The 19113-nt window shown below is 64.4% G+C and overlaps 4 protein-coding genes across 4 annotated transcripts; 3 read left to right on the forward strand and 1 right to left on the reverse strand.

Annotated features, from left to right (window-relative positions):
* Window positions 1–6: 6 nt before the first annotated feature.
* Window positions 7–4072, reverse strand: CHLRE_02g095138v5 (uncharacterized protein). Its single transcript, XM_043059601.1, has 7 exons — window positions 3676–4072; window positions 3258–3355; window positions 2387–2819; window positions 1751–2112; window positions 1435–1502; window positions 631–1082; window positions 7–386 (listed from the first exon to the last, which is right to left on the reverse strand). The coding sequence occupies exons 1-7, from the start codon at window positions 3874–3876 to the stop codon at window positions 96–98; spliced, it is 1905 nt and encodes a 634-aa protein (XP_042927232.1). The 5' UTR covers window positions 3877–4072; the 3' UTR covers window positions 7–95.
* Window positions 4073–4202: 130 nt separating this feature from the next.
* On the forward strand, window positions 4203–7634 carry CHLRE_02g095139v5 (uncharacterized protein). Its single transcript, XM_043059602.1, has 5 exons — window positions 4203–5122; window positions 5322–5544; window positions 5899–6170; window positions 6810–6911; window positions 7277–7634. Exons 1-5 carry the CDS (start codon window positions 4412–4414, stop codon window positions 7442–7444), a joined length of 1476 nt encoding a protein of 491 aa, XP_042927233.1. The 5' UTR covers window positions 4203–4411; the 3' UTR covers window positions 7445–7634.
* A 128-nt stretch (window positions 7635–7762) lies between these two features.
* CHLRE_02g095140v5 (uncharacterized protein) lies at window positions 7763–9551 on the forward strand. The gene is made up of 2 exons (XM_043059603.1): window positions 7763–8363; window positions 8638–9551. Exon 1 carries the CDS (start codon window positions 8100–8102, stop codon window positions 8319–8321), a length of 222 nt encoding a protein of 73 aa, XP_042927234.1. The 5' UTR covers window positions 7763–8099; the 3' UTR covers window positions 8322–8363; window positions 8638–9551.
* Window positions 9552–9992: 441 nt separating this feature from the next.
* CHLRE_02g095141v5 (uncharacterized protein) lies at window positions 9993–19025 on the forward strand. Its single transcript, XM_043059604.1, has 13 exons — window positions 9993–10675; window positions 11328–11355; window positions 11998–12100; window positions 12570–12614; window positions 12785–13180; window positions 13976–14161; window positions 14387–14731; window positions 14904–14985; window positions 15568–15641; window positions 16234–16632; window positions 17084–17197; window positions 17656–17793; window positions 18018–19025. Exons 1-13 carry the CDS (start codon window positions 10228–10230, stop codon window positions 18150–18152), a joined length of 2493 nt encoding a protein of 830 aa, XP_042927235.1. The 5' UTR covers window positions 9993–10227; the 3' UTR covers window positions 18153–19025.
* Window positions 19026–19113: the final 88 nt, after the last annotated feature.

Genomic DNA, 19113 nt, shown 5'->3' on the forward strand with positions numbered 1-19113 from the left:
CTAGTCTGATCCATCGCATCTTCCTCACCACACTGTGCCGGCCAACCAGTAAGCCCTCAGACAATCAATCTCGCCTCACGTGCGCACGGACAGCCTCATCGCCGCACCAACAACAGCCGGTAGATGTCCCGGCACCCCCGCTCCACATACAGCTCTCTCTCGGTCGGCACACCCAACGGGTTCGAATCCAGCCACGGCAAGTCGCACCAGCCGTCCTCGCCCGCTTCCCCGTCTCCGTGTAGCGCTGCCTCGGGCCCTGCCTCCGCCTCCGCGGCTGTGGTGCTGCTGCTGCTACTGCCGTTGGGTGCCGCTGTGGTGGTGCTGCTACTACTGCCGCTGGGGGCTCGGATGCGTGCCAGCCGGTGGCACGCCGACACCTCCGCAACCTGGACATACGCGGCAGCGCGGGCGGGGAGGAAACGGGGAGGAATGCTTCAGGCACGAGTACGTCGGGAGTCGCCAAGTTGTTGATGGTGCGGAAGCAGTTGCCCTCACTCCGACAGTGCTTGTGAGTGGGAAGCACTACCACGGCGGGCCGGCAAAGCCCCGGACGCATGCCGGACACGCCCTCAGACACATGCCGGACACGTGTGTGGCAAACCCGCCACACACGCACACGCTGACACGCACCTGCTGCCCCGTCAGCCACGGCTCCGCGTGTGTCGCCAGGTCTGTCCCGGTCAGCAGCAGCGGCAGCCGCTGTGAAGGCTGCAGCCCAGAATGCGGCTGCAGCTCAGAATGCAGCTGTAGCGGCCAGGGCGGCTGTGACTGCGGCCGTGAGGGCAGCAGCGGTGCTGCTGGTAGCCGCCCGAGCGCCATGCCTGAAAACCCAGCACCAGCACCCGCAGCGTCATCTGCCGAGCGGCCTTCATCCAGAAAAATTGCTGCGCCTGTCCCAGTCGCTGGACCGGATGGGGAACCGGAGGCGTCACCGGTGGCGTCGGGGCGGAGCCACTCGCGGGTACGGGTGACCGAGCGGGCGGCGGCGTGGCGGGCGCTGGGCGCGAAGCCGCCGTGGCGCCAGAACAGGCGACGGAAGGTGGCGGCGGTTGACAGCACGTCAGACTGGATCCACACCAGAGCTGTGTGGAAGGCGGGTTCCAAGGGAGGGGCGGAGACGGGGATGGCGGCTTACATTAGTCAGGAGGGGTGCGGGCGGGGGCGGGGGGACTTGTGCCTGTTCTCTGGACCCACAAGCTCATGCAGCCTCCTCAGCGGCTCGGCCCTGTGCTGTCCCCACGAGCACCCGCCCTTCCTGCTGGTAGGCGTGCGCGTATCGGGCACACGTGAAGCGGCCTGCCTGCGCCAACATGCCGCATTCCATTCCCCCCTCCATAGTGTGAGATTCCCCTTCCCCGTGCTGCATGCTCCCACACGCCCCTTCCTTACTCCTCCCTCCTCCCTAGTCGCTACTTTACAGGCGCGCACACTCACCCCCAGGCTCCAGCGCCGCCGCCAGCTGTTCAACCAGTTCGGAGCCGCCAACCAGCGCCTCGCGCCGCCTGAGTGATGTGCAGAGGGTGGAGTGAGTGGGTACAGGAGGGGTGGAGGGGCTGGGTACAAGGATAGAAGGGCTGCAGGCCCGCTGCTTGAGCAGGGGACCCAGTGGCCGAGAGAAAGCTGCGGCCAGCGGGGGAACAGAAGCCCCGGACACGTACACACACGCATGCATACGAACGGTAAATAAGCGGGACCCTCCACGCAACACTGCCTCCCGTGTCATTTCATCCCCACGCACACCACTGCTCACCAGTTTGGCCCCGCCTGCGGCCCCCGGTCTGCCACCGGGTCACTGAACTGCAGGCACACTAGCGCCACCCGCCCCCCTGCAGCCAGCCCCTGCCGCCGGCCCTGTGCCCGCTCCTGGTGCCCCGACCCTGCCAGAGCCGAGCCACTTCCGTTGCTGCCACTGCCACTGCTGCTACTGCCACTGCTGCTACTGCCACTGCCACTGCCATTGCTACTGCCATTGCTACTACTACTACTGCCACTGCTGCTGCGGCCGTAGGATCCCAGCAGTAGCGGCAGGCAGGCGTTGGCGTTGGCGCAGAGGAAGGCGGCGCGGCCGCTGCAGCCCAACAGGGCCGACCAGGCGTTGGCACGGCTGGTGAGCTGCACACGCACATGCAGGAGGGGTGGCGGTCAGGGCGGCGTGAGGGGCTGGCGTGAGGGGTGGGTGTGAGGGGTGGGCGTGAGAGGCGTGATACACGCACAGACGGGTGTAGAAAGGGTAGGCACGGTGTTCGAGCAAAGTAAACGCATCAGGTAGTGCTGATCAGGTGCCAATGTAGGTCCCCCATCGCACAGGAGCCTTAGTGCGGGTACAGGGCGCAAGTGCCCCTGTGCAGCTGTGCCCCTGTGCAGCTGTGCATCCCACGCCGCTCACCGCCAGCCGCACATCGACCCCAAGAAAGTTACAGCCGCCGCCGCCACCACTGCTACTGACGCTGCCGCTGCCGCCGCCAAGGCCACTGACATCGTCGCCTTTGGCCGCAAGAGCAGCTGGCGCCGGCTCGAGACAGACGCGGGCCGCTGCCCCGCCGCCGCCGCGGCCGCCGGAGCTCTCGGAGTCGACCGAAGCCCTCGCTGCAGCTCCTTGCCCTCCACCCGCTTCATGTCCTGCACATGCTGGCTGCGCCTGTGCCGTCACCTGTGCCGCCTGTGACGCCGCCTGTGCCGCAGTCTGTGACGCCGCCTGTGCTGCTGTATGTGCCGCCGCCGCCGCCTGCGACGCGGCCGCCCCCATGAGCATGCAGCGGCCGGCGCCACAGCCCAGGTCCACAACCAGCGGCCGAGTGGGGTCGTCAAACAAGCTCGGCCTGAGAAGGAGGAGGAAGATAAGGAAACGTGGATAGTTGTCTTCGCAGCATTACATTTTGAGCGATGCTCACTGAAGGCGCGCACAGGGGGCGCATAGGGTTGTGGACATAAGGCCATATGGACATAAGGCCGCGTGTCAATGACCACCCCCACGCACACGTACACACACACGCATTCGACAGTGTCCACAGTCTCCTTCGCGCTTTCCTCTCATACGACCTCGAGCCACTACCCATACCGGCCTAGCGATCGAAATGGGTTCGTCATCCTCTGCACCCACCCCTACCTGGCGTTTCCACTGGCGTAACCCTATGCGAATAACGCTACCCAGCTGACCCATCCAACCCACAGAGCTGCCGGCCCATCCAACACCGCAGACCCGCAGTCGCCCCCGCCCACCGCCTCCCCACCCACCAGCCCACCGCCTCCCCACCCACCAGTCCACCGCGCACTCCAGCGCCAGTGACCCCGGGTCGGCTTTGAGGCGCCGAAGCTGCGCCACCTGCCGCCGAGCCGCCCGCTCGTACCCGCCCGCCTGCGGTGGCGTGTGTTAAAGAGCACAAGGAAAACATTGTGCGCAAAGGCATTGTGGTGGCGTGTGTGTGCGTGAACGTGTGTGTGGATATGTGTGTGGATATGCGTGTATATGGCACAGTGCAAGACCACTGCAATCGTGGGTGCAGGGTCTAGCCCGAGCCTGCAGGCTGGTGGTGTTCCCGCCTGCACGCCTGCACTTGGCTTGCGACGGCCCCCAAGCCACGTCCGCGCACTGCACACACAAATGCCTTTGACTTGGCGCCTCCGCGCCTCCGCATCCCCCTCGCCTTTCTACCTCCCCACAGGCTCCCTCCTCACCTTCTGGTGTTCAGCGAGGCCCAGCGAGTGGAACGGCGAGCGAGGGGAATCCACCAGCTCCTCGATGATGGTGTGGCTCACGCCGCGGCAGGGCGCCGGACCGTGCAGCCGGCGGCCCGAACACTTTAATCCCCAGCCATAGCACCATGTACGATGATTGAAGTGTGCGAGCCCTGCCCTAGGGGCCGCCGGCGAGGGCATGCTGCTTCAGTTTGCTTGCTCACCGACACTGGCTTAGCCATGCAAACCAGCTAACCTAGATGAAAGACAGCCTATAGTTTCGTGGGTTCTACAGAACCGTATGCAAGTCAAGGACAGCGTTGAATGCAGCTTTCGTTGCGTGCAGGAACTCCGCGGAGCATTAAAAACATGTACAGTATGATTGGAGATGTAAAGCAAATCAAAGAAACAGCGCTTCCATGATGGCGAAATTGTCCAGCGCGCCTCGGAGACCTGCGGCCCTTGGATCGCGGAGCTCCGTGCCCCTCTGCGCGCACACGTCCGCACTCCTCGCCACGCCAAACTACGTGCCAAGCTCACACACGCGTGCGCGAACCATTTCGCACAAGGCAAGGGAGAGCGGGCTCGCGGCAGACCCAAGCGCATCGCCCGACCTTTCAGCTGCCCCGAGCTCCTCTTTCTTCAAATTCGCGCCCCTCGCTCCGCTTTCTACTTCGCGCCTTGCATCCTTGGACCGCAACAACGAAACTCTTTGACAAACGGTTCCAGCAGCAATATGCGGTACCACCACGACCAACGCCAGGGCCACCCGGGGCAGCAGCAGCAGCAGCAGCAGCAGGAGCCACACGTCTCTCATCTCAACAACCCGCCGGGCCCGCCGCACCCAGCCAACAAGGCCCTGCTGGCCACGCTGATGCTAGCGGCAGCACTGGTGGGCTTTGCCGCCGGCGCCTGGACCGGCGGCGCCGGCGCTCATGCCGCCGCCGGCTGCAGCACCGGTGGCAAGTACGAGCTGGTCGCGCGGCACGGCTTCAAGGGACACCAGCAGCATCAGCAGGGGCACCAGCGGCGGCAAGCCGTCGCGGCGGCGGGGCCGGGGGCAGGAGAGCAGCATGTGCTGGGGCAGGGGCAGAGGCAGGGGCAAGGGGGAGGGCAGGGGAGGCGGGGGCAGCAGGGGAGGGAGGAGGCGGAGGCGGCGGCGCTGGCAGTGCTGGACATCCCGCAGCCCACCACCTTTGAGCCGGTGTTTCCTGAGAACCGTGCCGCCTCGCTGGCCAGGGCCAAGGCTGCTGCTACAGCCGCAGCTACTGCAACTGCCGCAGAGGTGGCGGCGGGGGTGGGGGCGGGGGTGGGGGCGGGGGCTGCTGCCGACTCCGCCGGGCCAGCGGCGGCAGTAGCTGGACGCGTCGGCAGCAGTGCGAATGGTGGTGCGGGTGGCGCGGCGGTGGTGCTCCTGCGGGATGAGGTGGCGTACCTGCGGCGCAAGGTGTGTGTGTTAAAGAGCACAAGGAAAATGTAGCGCAAAGACAGTGTATGCGATGCAGCAAAGCGACGGTTTAAGGGGGGTGTGTGTGCGTGATGGTCTGGTGGCATGGGTGTGTTGCTTGGCCAGTTAACTCCCACTTCTAAGTATATCTGCGTAGAGCTGAGGTGCCTGTGCATTCGACACCATCACGCGCTCACAGGTCCGCTCGCTGCGCTCCGCCTACGGCGCCGCCTACTGCGACCTGCACGGCATTGGGCCCTCCGGCGGCTTCTGCCTGCAGCCCCCAGCGCCCGCTGCTACTGCCGCTGCTGCTGCCGGTGCTACCGCTGCCGCTGCTACTGCCGCTGCTGCTACTGCCGGCCTGGTGACGGGCACACTGCTGGATCGGCCGCTGTGTGACGCCATTGCGAGGCTGGTGGCAGGTGGGGGTTGGCAGGGTGGGGGGGGGAGATATGGGATGGCGGAGGACGACAGCACGCACGGCGGGCCGCCGCCGGCTGTGCACCTGTCGTGTGGCTGACTGCGTCCTTTAACAGTATGTAAGACACTCTCGCTCACTCTCTCGCTCGCCAGGTATCAGACTCTGTGCCATCCGTGTCGTGTCTGACCTACACCGCGGCGCCCTAATACGCGGCACCATGCCGCACCGTGCCCCACCGGGGGTCCGGGGTGCCTGCCGCGCGGCCGGGCTGCCCGGCGGCCGGGCGACCGGGCGGCAGGGAGCGAGGCCGTGTGGCAACTGACGCATCCACACCCACGACAACTCCCAACTGCAGGCGCCCACGTGGCAGACTTCGGCGCCGGCCGCGGCCAGTACGGCACCTGCCTCGTCAGCAGCCCCGCCGCAAATGCGAACAACGGTTACAACGCCAGCAGTGCGGCAGCGTCGGCGGTTACTGCGGTTGGTGGCAGTGTCGGTGCGGTGTCGTACACAGCGTACGACGGCGGCGAGGGCGTGGAGGCGGTTACGGGAGGCGCCGTACGGTTTTTGGATCTGGCCGAGCCCACGTGGCTGGGTGTGGGCTACGACTGGGTAGTCAGCCTGGAGGTGAGGATGGAGGGGGGGGGGGGTAGCCATCCATGGGATGGTGTGTATCAAATATGAAGTGAAGTGCCGACGTCCAGAGGTACAGCGGGCACACGCGACGCATTCCATACCGTTGTTTCGCCAGCGGCAGGCTGCTGGCTCCCCCGCGTTTCCGTGGCGGCTAACGCTAAAAAACTAAGTTCCTATTGAAAGCAAGTAGTCTGGAGTAGTAGTGGTGATAAGTAAGGCTCGTGGGTGGGAGGGGTTGAAGGGGTGGAGGGGTGAAAGGGATGCTGTTGTGTGGCAGGGAGTGGCGTGGCATGACGTTGTGGTGAGGGAAGAGGTGAGGGAAGAGGTGGGGGAGGAGGTGGGGGAGGAGGTGGGGGAGGAGGTGAGGAAAGAGGCGGGGGCTCCGGGCTCCAGAGCCGTGCCTCTCAAGCACGTGCTCCAGTTTTCCTGGCCCTCCTCAACACGCGAGCGACCATTCCTCGCCTCTCATCGCCCCTCCTTGCCTTCTTAGCGCCCCCAAACGGCCACACTGCTGCCCGCGTGTACGTTGCATGCCGCCGTACATGGATTACGGGGCATGTGTATGTGTGTGTGTGTGTGTGCGATGGGACATGTGTGCGTTTCTGTGCGTGTATGTCATGTATGCTGCAGGTGGGCGAGCACATCCCGCCGCACCTGGAGGCCGCGTTCCTGGGCAACCTCATCCGACATGCGCGCCGGGGGCTGGTGCTGAGCTGGGCCGTGCCAGGCCAGGTGAGGGGGGCAGCGAGCGGTGCGGGGCAGCAGTGCGGGGTTGAGGAGGTCGGGGTGGGGTGGGGGGCGAGAAACACGGGCACCACTGTGCACAGCTAGCTACCGGTACTGCATAGTGCCTTAGTGCGAGAATGCTGCCTGCTGGGGTAATGCGACCACCTGCCGCGCCCACGCCCACGCCCACGCCCACGCCCACGCCCACGCCCACGCCCACGCCCACGCCCACGCCCCCCCCCCCACCACACACACACACATACACACACACACACACGCACACACACACACACACACACACACACACACACACACACACACACACACACACACACACACACACACACACACACACACACACACACACACAGGGCGGCCACCACCACGTCAATGAGCGGCCCAACGACTACATCCTGGCCCGGGTGGCGGAGCTGGGCGGCGGCGCGTTGCGGCACAACGCCACCGCAGCAGCGCAGCTGCGCGCAGCTAGCTCGCTGGCCTGGTTCCGGAACACGTTGCTGGTGTTTGACCGGGTTTGACCGGACCGGCGGCTGCTGAGGGCCTCAATGTGTGGAGCAAAGGGCTTGGGAGGCGGTGGCGCTGATTGCAGGCGAGGGCAGGCTAGAGAAGCGGGGGGACGGCGCCGGGGGTGCGACGACGAGGGGCCGCGGTTCGGCGAAGGGCCGCGACCTCGGCCAGTTGCACGGCTTCTCGCTATACTTTGTAGAAATACATCCCTTTTACAAAATTGAGGAAACTGCGGGAGCAAAATCGTGGAGGTGCGTATTCGGAGGTTGTGTGCGAGGGTGTTGGCAGTTGTGCGTGGAAATAGCTGTGCATGGCAAAAAGAAAAGTAATCGTCGTCCAGCACTTTGCGTGCAGCCCGCCGACAAGCGTAAGCGCTCATAATCTTTTCGAAACCTTTGGGCGCCTTTGACTGCACTCGCTGTGCCTCCAAATTTTCCTCGTCAGCCCTGTGTGTCTTCAACGCCAGCACTGGGGTTCGCCACTGCGCCACTTGCTCTTTTCGCGCGCGCCGCACTCAATCGTTTCGGGATTGGGCCGGTCTCCGGAACAGATCCGGAGCGCCCCTATAAAATGGGCGCGACGCACGCCTGCCCGCACCAGTTCATTGAACACTCCACACTACCTAGCTGCTCAATACCACAAACTTCAAGCCAAACAGCAACAACAATGACTTTCCAGGCTCTGGGCACACTCGCGATGCTGGGCAGCGGCGCCATTCTGGCGTCCACGTTGGCGACAGCCGCCCAGGACGCCCGCGACGGACGGTTCCTTGCGGCTCACGCGCAAACAGCGCGCCGGGATCAGTATCAGGAGAAGCTTATAGTCAGCTACCGGAACCCCCAGTCATTTGAGCGGAACTTTGTGTCGGCGCTGGCGTCGGGGCCATAGAGCAACTGCCACGCCTGCCTGAACACAATCTAAGAAACACAGGTGAGGCCTGGGCGCGGCGGGCTTGGGCTGGGGAGGGCAGCTTTTCGGGAGCGTCGCGTCATAGCGGCGCAGGCCAGCGCGGCTTTACGTGGGGAGTCACGGCGCAGGCCCGTCACTTCGGCTGTGTCTCAGGCGTTCTTGGACGCTCTTGTCTTGCACGAGAGCTATCAAACGTGTGAATCGTGGATGCAGTCAGCATGCGCCCTTGACTTTCTGACTAATTTGCTGGTGCCCGCCCCCCCCCCCCCCGACTCGTGCTCTGCCCGCGTCACAGGGTGCTTTTCACCACCGAACACGAGAGCGCTAGGGCCTGCGGCACGGCGCAGCATTCAAGGCATCGTTTGTCTGCGGTTACGCACCAAGCTGAGGAGGCACGTATTGCGCTGCCCTGGGGAGCCTATGTTGAGTTCTGACTCATGATCGATTGCGGTGTGTACTAGCTATGGCTAGGGTGTTGCATGGTAAAGCGGAGGGTTGCTAAGTAACAAAGATGGCGGGAGCGTGCCGTATACACCACGCAATCACATGCACAAACACGTCTGGGTGTATCGGCTTGGCAACGTTACAATGAAAACAGCACTGCAAGAGCAGGGATCCTGTTGCAGCATGTTTTGGGTAACACACCTCAATCACTCAATAACGCAGCGTTGCTCGCGTGCCGGTTAAGATAAAGTGCAAATAATCGCTGTAAATAGGACCGCAACCTCACAAGTAAATAAAGATGTGGTAAGTTGGTTTATTCTTGGCTGAAGTGGATGTGCGTGTCAGGCGTTTGTGGTTTGCGGTGCACGTGCTGTCACACTCCTAAAAGGCGAGCTGCGTGGACGTCCGCACGCGCTTGCCGCATCCTAATGATTGCAGTTTGGATTTGCGATTTGATAAATTCTATGACTGTACTTGCAAAGTGCTTACCGCAGTAAGGCTGCAATGTACCGTATTATGACAACGCGTGCCAGGAGAGAGTGACACGGAAGACGCTTACGTCACATGACGCCGACGTGGGACAGCATTCATACTGTACTGTAAAGGCGGGTGGTGTAGCTGATGGCGGAGCCGGTGATTGCGGTACATCTACAGACACGACACAGAGTTGACGGGATATCAGACGCTGGCATTGTCAGCGTCAAGGCCGCAGCCATGACGCTTGCAATTGCCGTGCTGTGGTGCGACATGTAATTACCGGAGGAGTTTCCGCTTGGATCACAGCGTGAAGGGCAGGGGAGGGGGTCAGACTTGGGTTGGTTGGGAATGGGGAGCTGGCGACCGACGCGTGGTGCGACCGCAGGGCACAGGGCACGCTCGTCATACAGCGCAGATGCAGTCCGGGACAGCAACAGCTACCGGTATTGCAGGCCGGGAAAGGGATTTGGCCACACGGAACTTGGGAGGCTCATTGACGTCGCCCCTGGTAAAAGAAGCGAGGAAGTGTTGTGGCAGCCTGTATCGTCGCATTATGCTTTACAATGAGCACGCAATTGAGTGCAGCAGCCGTTTGGTCACAACTGCCACGGTGCCACCCTAGTGTGGGCGAGGGTGGGCGTGCCAGCCCTGGCTAGCCTGTGACCGTGAGCTCTTCCGTGGGCACATGCAGGCCACTTGCCAACATCACCGGAATAGGCCAATGCATAACTAGTTTCAGTACTCGTGCCAGATTGTCGCTGACCTTTTGCGACCAGCAAGCCAGGCAGATTAAACCAGGATTAAACGCCACAACGCCAACACTGCCAACACGGAAACGACGTACTCTTGCCTGTATCCGCCATTATAACATATCTTTGTCAAAAGCAAACTGTTTCGGGTTCGTGCAGAGGCGGGGTCCTGAGAGTTTCCAGCCAGGGGCTGCGCCGCTGCTTGATTGACCACAATGAACGCGTTATTATCACAGAAACCTCTTTCCACCATTGGATCGCTAGACGGCCGCTCGCAGAGGCGCCATCGATACCATCGCGCGTTGCAACACCCCAAGCGTCTTCCGGGGCTCGGTCGAACCGGACCTATAGACTCCTCTCATGGCCCTCGCTGCTCGGCACACCTTCCCAGTGGGCCGCTTCCAACGGCCGCTGGCTCGCGGCCTCTCGCGGCGCCCCATCCACGCGGCTGCTCCATCATCACGTCCGGCTCTTCCTCGCTGGACTCCGGACTCACCACCAGTAGCTCGGCAAGCAGCAGCAGCACCGGCAACGGGCCGCCAGTGGAGCCTGTGGACGTGCTGATTGTGGGCGCGGGGCCGGCGGGCCTGGGCACCGCGCTCATGCTAGCGAAGCGGGAGCCATGGAAGCGCATTGTGCTGCTGGAGCGCAGGCCCTCGCTAGGTGAGGCGTGCTGTGTAAAGGGGGGGGGGTTGTAGGTACCAGCCCAAACGGAACCGAACCCAATGCAGTAGAGGGGGATGCAGGTGGGGTGGGGCTGTAGCAGCAATCCGACTGAACTTACTGAACCCAGCCCCAGGGGCGGCTGCATAAGGGCTGGGGGAAGGGGAGGGAAGTCTGAAAGGGAGGGCTGTACGACCAGGAGCGTTAGGGGTGTTTTGAAGGCTGGGGGAAGGGGAGGGCTGGGTGCTGGGTTGGGGCTGGGTAAAAGGGGAGGCGTCCAGGGGAGGTCGAGGGCAGGGGATGGGACGGGCGGCGCGTGCGGAGGACGGGTGCGAAGCGCAAGCGTGTCGGCGGCTGCGCGTGTTGGCTGGTTGGCGCTGCATGGGTGCACTGGGAAAGCGGAGGGGTGGGGGTGGGGGAAGAGAGCCGCTTACCTGCAGCCCGGCACGCCACGTGTGAGCCAGCAGGCCCTGCCCTGCTCAAACCTCAACTTGTCACCGCACCTCACCGCACCGCGCACATCACCGCACCGCACCGCCTCTGCCACCTCTGCCGCCTCTGCCACCTGTGCCACCTCTGCCACCTCTGCCACCTCTGCCGCCTCTGCCGCCGCTGCCGCCTGCCCGCCACCACCACCCTCTCGACACCGCAGAGACGGAGGAGGCCGACAAATCGTACGTGTGAGTGAACGGCACACAGTGCTGTGTTAGTGCTGGTGTTGGTGTTTGTGTTGATGCTGGCGGCGTTGGTGGTGTGCTTGTTGCTGTGAGAAGCTGAGATGGGGGCAGGGCGGGGGCGGGGGAGGGGGGGAGTTACTGGAATATATTCCGCCGCAAGGGGCCAGGGCACGCGCGCGGGCATGCACACGGACGCCGGGCGGCCTTAGTAAGGGGATGTGGCGGCGGTGGCACACGCCCGCACGTTGCCGCACGTGCCTAGCAGTAAGGACGAGCCGAGCACGAAACACACACGGAGCAACCGTTGTGCGTCCATCACCCCATGCGCCTCTGCTCGCCCCCCCACCTGCCCCCCCCTTGCCGTGTGTATCGCCCCCCACCCTATCCCGCCAAAATGCCCCTAATACCATTGTGCATGGCTACAACTTCGCTTCTTCCTAATTTATCATGAATGTAATCCCCCTTCCCCCGGTGGTTATCGGTGGCGTCTGCTGCTGCTCCAAGATTGCTTACCGTCTACACTTCTCCAACCAGTCATAATTTCAATCCCCTTCACTTCATCTCATTTCTCCAATCAATCGTGAGTGCCGTATACTCCCCACCCACCCATCCACCCACCACGTTCACCACCCACCCCTCGCGCAGCTACATGATTGACCACCGCGGCCGCACGCTGACTGACGAGGCGGGCGTGACGGAGGCGGTGTATGAGGCGGGCGTGGCGCCCAAGGCCATCGAGTTCCTGCAGGTGTGCGTGGGGAGCGATGATGGGTAGGGGGCGTGTGTGTGTGTGTGTGTGTATATATGTTTGTGTGCACGCGTTGTGTTTGAGCGCGCGGTGTCGAACTGTTGAAGTATACCCATCAGCACTCATGTACCTATGACGCAGGGAACAAATCCATTATCAGGGGTGAGCGCCTTGCTTGCGAAAGTTCAACACGAACCTCACCTTGTGCGCTTTCCTGCGCCCAAAACTCGTGTGCTCAACAGACAACTACACGCGCGCACGCACGCACACACACACACACACACACACACACACGCACGCACGCACGCACGCACACACACACACACACACACACACACGCACGCACACACACACACACACAATTCTGCATCGCATACACTGTCCTACGCGTAATGTTTTCCTTGTGCTCTTTAACACGCACACACACACACACACACACACACACACACACACACACACACACACACAGGTCCTGCCGGACGGCAGCTCCAGGACTCGGCTACTACCGCTCAAGGTCCGTGTGTGTGCGGGGGGTGGGTGGGCCACAGGGGTCAGGGGCACTCTCGGGGCCGGGTCCGGGCCACTGGTTGCGCGGCACCCAACCTGCTCGCGCTCCCACCTGCTCGGGCCCACACCTGCTCGCACCGCACACCCCTGCCCCCGCCTGTCACCTCCACACCACAGGACGAGATGAGCAGTAACGTGTGGCTGCCGCGTCGTGCCTTCCTGCGCGCCCTGCACTCCGGGCTGGCCAAGCACGAGGCCAGCGGCCGCGTACGGCTACTGCACTCCACAGAGGTGACCTGCATCGCACTGCCGCAGCCGCAGCCGGCTGTAGCAGCGGCTGTAGCCGCACCAGCGGCCGCGGCTGTAGCGGTGGCCGCGGGAAGCGGCGGCGGCGGCAGCAGTAGCAGCAGCGGCAGTAGCAGCAGCAGTAGCAACGGCCATCAGCACCACCACCACCACCAGCAGCAGCCCCAGCAGCACCGTATCTTGGTCCAGGCCACGGACTATGCGAGCGGACGGGCCATGGCGTTTGCGCCGCGGCTGCTGGTGGGCGCGGACGGCGTCAACAGCGAGGTGGGGGGGGGGGGCGTGGCGTGTGTGTGTGTGTGTGTGTGTTTGTGTGTGTGTGTGTTTGTGTGTGTGTGTGTGTGTGTGTGTTTCACTCCATACCCAACTACATCAAGGCACAGAACAAGGGGGGTGCGCGGCGGCGTGGGACCGAGGGCATGGTGTCGGCGCAGGGTGGCGGGGGCGGGCGGGGCGGGGCGGGGTGGCGGAAACCAGTTTCACACACACACGGAGGGCATGCTGGCGCAGGCGTGAGGACGGTGGGTGGTTGTGGTGAGAGACTCAGGAGCCGAGGGGTGCGGGGACGTTTTGGTTACAGGGACTGGCCAGGCGGGGCGGAGGGGCGGCAGGTGTCCCTGACGCGGTAGCGGTGTGCCGCCAGGGCAGGGGGTTCACTCTGAACCGATCCCGGAAGGAGAAGCTGCAGCCGCATATGCGAGCTACTGAGGGCAGGGGGGGGGGGGTGCGTAGTGTGGCAAGAGCCGTGAGACAAGGGCACGGCCAGGGTACGTCCATGGTACGTCGGTGCGACCCAAGCCATCCATCATCCACCCTTTCCTCCGTATTATTGCTTGCAACTAACGCCTCTGCCTGCACTCCCCTCGTTTTCATTGGTTTTGGTTTAGTTTGGGCTGGTATTTACAACCCCCCTCTCTTTCACCGCACTGGCGCGCTGCCACGCTATGCCGCCGCCCCCCCCCCCTCTCGCTCGTTCTGCTTTCTCATGGGATGGGCGAAAGCAACCCTCTTACACTCCTCTCACCACTCTCACCCCTCGCGCTCTCTCCTCCGCTCCTGCAGGTGCGCAAAGCGCTTGAGGACTGGGCGGCACGTGGAGACTCCCCCGCAGGCACCACCGCCTCAGCTCCCTCCTCAGCTCCCTCCTCCTCCTCCACCACCACCACCTCCTCTACGCCGCTGCGGCCTCCTCGCTCCGCCTTCCAGCCTGTGGTGCTGGACTCACCATCAGCCGGACTGCGGTTTAAGGTGGGGGCGAGGGTGGGAGGCCGTGGGGCGGGTGGGGCGATGGGGTCGTCCTCACGAAACCCTGTTAACCGGCAAGCTAGGGAAGCCGTGGACGAACCCGGGAACTGGGAATGCCACATGCCCGCTGTCCCATCTATACCCCACTGACCACGCCCACTGACCTCGCCCACTGACTTGCTCTGCTCCCGTCGCAAATACCAAATGACCGAATCCGAATCCGCACAGGTGCTGCAGCTGCCGCCCAATGCGCCCTTCCGCAAGCCGCCGGCCCCCGGCGCGGCCGCGTCTCCCGCCTCGGCCTCGGGGTCCGCCTCGGCCGCTGCTACAGCCTCGCCCGGCAGCAGCCACAGCCACGGCCACGGCCACAACGGCGGCAGTAGCAGCGGCGCCCCTGGCAGTAGCGCTGTCGGCCCGGCGCTTGACGCGGGAACCGCTTCCACTTCGGAGTCGGGGCACGGGCAGGGGCAGGGGCAGGGGCAGGGGCACCACTCGGCGCCCCACCACGCCTCCGGGTTAGCTACTGCGCACCAGAACGCGGCGGGCTTCCTGGACAATAGCAAGTTCGGCAAGGTGAGAGCGATCTGAGTGATCGACGGCGTTTGGTGGAGGCACAGGGGGGCTGGGGCTTCAGGCAGCAGGCCTTGCTGAAAGAGCTGACTAACCGCAAGGTCGCCGACCACTTATTATAGTCGTATGGTTTTGTCGAACGCTTCTTTTGCGGTTTTTGTGGCTGGCCGCACAGGTTTTGGGCATCAAGGCGCCGCGGCACCGGTCCATGGCGCTGGGTCTGTTGCCGCTGAGGGACCCTCACGCCCCACGCACAGGTGGGCGGGGGGGGGGGGGGGCAGGCGGGCAGGGGGGCAGGAGGCAGGAGGCTGGAAGCAGGAGGCGTGAGGCAAGGGCGTGAGGCATAGGGCGTGAATCGGAACAAGCCAGTGGTCCGAGGAGACGGAGGGAGGAGGTCCCATTGCAGAGGAGGCCGAGGCGGGCGTGGCGGGGTGGGGCGTGGTGGGGTGGGGCTGGGCGGGGTGTGGCCTGGCGGGGTGTGGTGTGGCGTGGTGGGGCGTGGTGGGGTGGGGCCGGGCTGGGTGTGGCGTGGTGGGGCGTGGCGGGGTGGGGGTGGGGCAGAAGGGGGCCGTGCAGGTGGGTCGTGCAGGGCGGTGATGCGGGGCCGCCGCGGCAACATGGGGGCTTGCAGTGAGGGAGTGCTGTGCTCCATGGGCTCGGGGGGTGTATGGTGCGGTTATCCCCTCCTCCTCGTTCACACCGCACGCGTGTGTGCGTGCGTGCGTGCGTGCGTGCATACAACGGGTGGTCTACCGCCGCCCACGCATCTCCGCTTACTGTACTACTCTGCCGCCGCCGCCACCTCCCACCTCCTACCCCACCTCACCCCACCCCTCCAGCCAACGTCATCTCCCCCGCCACTCACGACTTCTGGAGCTGCTGCACCGGGCCCCAGCTCCGAGACTTCCTGCAGGTGTGTGGTAGTGTGTGTGTGTGTGTGTGTGTGTGTGTGTGTGTGTGTGTGTGTGTGTGTGTGTGTGTGTGTGTGTGTGCGTGTGTGTGTGTGTGTGTGTGTGTGTGTGTGTGTGTGTGTGTGTGTGTGTGTGTGTGTGTGTGTGTGTGTGTGTGTGTGTGTGTGTGTCGGGCGTGTGCGGGTCAGGGTGGGAGTGGGTAGGTGGGCGGGCGGACGGAGGTTGTAATGTGGGGAAAGCGGGGCTGGTCTTCCCGCGCCGGTGGGCCCAAGGGGGGAGCCGAAACGACGGAGTGAGGGCGGCCGGCCCGGGCTCGCAAGGCCGTAGCGGGCGCTGTGTCATGCAGGGCTGCAGCGATGCGGCAGGGGCCTGACGGACAGCTGGCGGCCCGCACCAGGTTCGGTTCACGCCAGGGGAATCCCTATCCCTGGTTTACGCCTGTCTCATCAGTATTATTGCTTGCAGCTACCGCCTCCGCCTGTGCTCCGCTGGCTCAGCTTGGTGTGGTTCAGTTTGGGCTGATCATTACAACCCCCCCCAACTAACCCCCTTAACCAATCATGAATGTATCCCCCCGCCCCCCGCCTCTCGCAGGAGTCGTTCCCCCAGCTGGACATCGGCTCACTGCTGACCGAGGCTCAGCTGGAGGCGGCGGCGGGCGCACGCGGCGGCGTGTTCCCCCCGCCCCAGTACCTGCGCCGCTTCACAGCCGTCCTGCCGCCGCCGCCGCAGCACCAGCAACAGCCAAGCGCCGCGGCCGCTTCGGAGGGCCACGGCCACGGCAGCAGCAGCAGCAGCAGCAGCAGTAGCAGTAGCAGTAGCAGTGGTGCTGGCAGTAGCAGCGGTGCTGGCAGTAGCGCGGGGCCGGCGGCGGCGGCAGCAGCTGCCGCGACGTGCGGTGTGGCTCTAGTGGGCGATGCGATCCACTGCTTCCCGCCCGACCTGGGGCAGGGCGTGAACAGTTCGCTGGCGGATGTGCTGGTGCTGGCGCGGGTGAGTGAGGGGGGAGGGGAGTGAGGGGATGAGAGTGGGTGTGGGGGGGTGAGAGTGGGTAGGTGAAAGGGGGTAAGGGGTTTGGTGAAAAGGGGTTCTGCTCTGTTTTTCAGACCCTCAACAGGGATCTCGCGGCGTGGGCGCCCCTGCCGAATTGCTTTCCGCACGTTCTGTCCCACACGCTTGTCCAGAGGCGATTTCCCTGCTGCCTTGGACCTTCACTCCCGACCCCCGGCCTGTCTCTTCCTCCGTGCCCTCACTCGCTCTCCTTGGCCCCGCTCACTGACATTCACACACACATGCACACACACATTCCCTCCCCCTCATCGGTACGCACACCACCACGCCTGCTGTCTACTTCGCTCCACTTCTCTATACCAATCCTTGCAACCCCCCACCCTCCCCCTCTCCCTCCCTCCCTCTGCCTCCCCCTCCCCCTGGTCCGCTCCAGTCGCTGGACGAGGCGGGCGGTGACCTGGCAGCCGCACTGCCACTGTACGAGTCGCGACAGGCGCCCGAGGCGGCGGCGCTGGCACAGCTCATGACATTCAGCTACCCCTACCAGGTGGGTTGGGGCGCGGGAGGAGGGGTGGAGGTTGTAGGTGGGGGCTTGCAAACACCAGTCCAATCTGAACCGAACCCGATGCAAAAGCTGAGCTAGCGGAGCGCAGGGGGCCTGCTGCCTGTGCCAGCAGCGCTCGCTCACGCCCTCTCCAGGCCCTCTGCACACCCACTCTCAGCCCCCTCCACACGCACCACGCCCTCGCCTTGCCACTTGCCCTGTGGCTGCCCCCGACACCTCCCACCTGCCGCCCACCCCCCCCCTCTGTCCTCCCCTCTCCCCTGTCCTCCCCTCCGCCCTCACCTGCCAGACCTGCTGTGCACCTGCCACTGCTCCCGGCCTACCACTCTGCCTCCACCTCTTGCCCCTCCCTCCCCTCCCTCCCCATCCCCCTAGTTGGTTAGACTCGGTTTGGGCTGTTACTTACACCCCGCCCCTGCTCCCCTACCTGCTGCCCGCAGTACAACCAGGACCCGCTGGCCAAGGCGCTGTGGACCGCCAACTTCCTGCTCCGCACCGCGGCGCACCGCTTGGCGCCATGGGCCTTCAGCCAGCACTCCTTCCTGCTGGTGCAGCAGCCCGGACTCAGCTACCAGCAGGTGTGTGGGGGTGGCAGGGGGCAGGGGAGTGGAGGGACCCGCCACAGCCCACCCGCCTGGGTGTCCAGCTGTATTTTCTGCACGGCATCCGTCACTGCGCCTGCTGCAACGGCCCGCAACGAACCCTTGCACATCGTGATGACACGCATTCGAATCATCTCTACACACCGTTTGCTTTCCCTGCTAGCTTGCACCCATCCCTTGCGTCCCCACCGGCTCCACAGATCCTGGAGCGGGCCCACGCCACCACCACTCGCCTGTGCGCGCTGGCGGCGGCGCTGGCGGTGGCGGCGGCGGCCTGGGCGGTGCGCGCGCTGGCGGCGGCGGCTGCCACCGGCGGCGCTGTGGTGGCGGCGTGAGGGCGCCTGTGAGGGTGTACGGCCTGGGAGGGCCTGGGAGGGCGTGGGAGTGAGAGGGAGAGGGAGCGAAAGGGCGTGGGAGTGGGAGTGGGAGTGGGGGGGCGTGGGAGGGCGTGGGAGTGGGGGGGCGTATGAGTTCGAGGGCGTGAGGGCTGGAGGGCGGCAGGGTGGGACGTCACGGTGGGACGTGCGTGGCGGGCGCGTGTGCATTTTTTGTGAGAGCGAGAGGAGTGCAGGTGCAGGCGAGAGGGCGTGGTTGGGGCTTTGGGTGGGTGCAGCGGGGGTCGTGTGGGCGCCGCGCGGGGTTGGCTGTGGACGCGTGCTGGCGATGGCGCTGGCGGCCGGGGCGTGTGTGCGGGAGCGTGGCCAGCAGGGGGCGTGTGGGGTTCATTGTGGCGTGTGGTGTGACGAGATGGATGGCCCACACGTGTCAGTAGCCCATGGCTGCAGGACGGGCTGGTTGGCTGGTTGGTGGTTGGTGTGCGCACGTTGGGTTGCCCGTTGTGTGGACGTGTGGCCGAGGGGCCATTGGCTGCAGTAGTGGGTATGCAGTTGGAGCGGTATGGTTTACAGTTGGAGCAGTTTCAGCGGTGTCGAGCTGCAATGTATGCGGCGGGTCTATCTGCATCAGGGGGCGCATTTGCCCACAGCGGCGGGGCGGCGGGGGAGGCGGCGGTGCTGCTGTGAATAAATGACATACTGAAAATGATGTGCTGCTGGCGGGCCTCTCGATCCCTGCTGGGCCGATCCCGGGACCGGCGGATGCGTCTCCTCTTTGTCTTTGCTGCTGTTGCCACGCCCTGCAAAGAGCCTTGATGCACATACAATCAATGACATTTCTGATCGCTTAACAAGTTGTAAGAATACATGACGCGCAGATCCACGAGGACGGGAGCAAGGGCGCCTGCGGCTGAGGCCTCGCGTGAGGTGCGTCTGGCTTGCTGCAATTCCGCCGGCCTTC

This window comes from Chlamydomonas reinhardtii, chromosome 2 (genome assembly GCF_000002595.2).
Source record: "Chlamydomonas reinhardtii strain CC-503 cw92 mt+ chromosome 2, whole genome shotgun sequence".
NCBI classification, from domain to species: domain Eukaryota; kingdom Viridiplantae; phylum Chlorophyta; class Chlorophyceae; order Chlamydomonadales; family Chlamydomonadaceae; genus Chlamydomonas; species Chlamydomonas reinhardtii.

Bases quoted from the DNA above. Each gene is read 5' to 3' on its own strand.
- CHLRE_02g095138v5 (XM_043059601.1), bottom strand. From the start codon at position 3,876: ATGCCCTCGCCGGCGGCCCCTAGGGCAGGGCTCGCACACTTCAATCAT. The intron at 1,083-1,434 runs GTGAGTGTGCGC...CCTTCCACACAG, and splicing joins GGCGGCGCTGGAGCCTGGGG to CTCTGGTGTGGATCCAGTCT. The intron at 387-630 runs GTGCGTGTCAGC...GCGTATGTCCAG, and splicing joins CGTGGCTGACGGGGCAGCAG to GTTGCGGAGGTGTCGGCGTG.
- CHLRE_02g095139v5 (XM_043059602.1), top strand. From the start codon at position 4,412: ATGCGGTACCACCACGACCAACGCCAGGGCCACCCGGGGCAGCAGCAG. The intron at 5,545-5,898 runs GTGGGGGTTGGC...TCCCAACTGCAG, and splicing joins CATTGCGAGGCTGGTGGCAG to GCGCCCACGTGGCAGACTTC. The intron at 6,912-7,276 runs GTGAGGGGGGCA...ACACACACACAG, and splicing joins GCTGGGCCGTGCCAGGCCAG to GGCGGCCACCACCACGTCAA.
- CHLRE_02g095140v5 (XM_043059603.1), top strand. From the start codon at position 8,100: ATGACTTTCCAGGCTCTGGGCACACTCGCGATGCTGGGCAGCGGCGCC.
- CHLRE_02g095141v5 (XM_043059604.1), top strand. From the start codon at position 10,228: ATGAACGCGTTATTATCACAGAAACCTCTTTCCACCATTGGATCGCTA. The intron at 10,676-11,327 runs GTGAGGCGTGCT...TCGACACCGCAG, and splicing joins GGAGCGCAGGCCCTCGCTAG to AGACGGAGGAGGCCGACAAA. The intron at 14,732-14,903 runs GTGAGAGCGATC...CTGGCCGCACAG, and splicing joins ACAATAGCAAGTTCGGCAAG to GTTTTGGGCATCAAGGCGCC.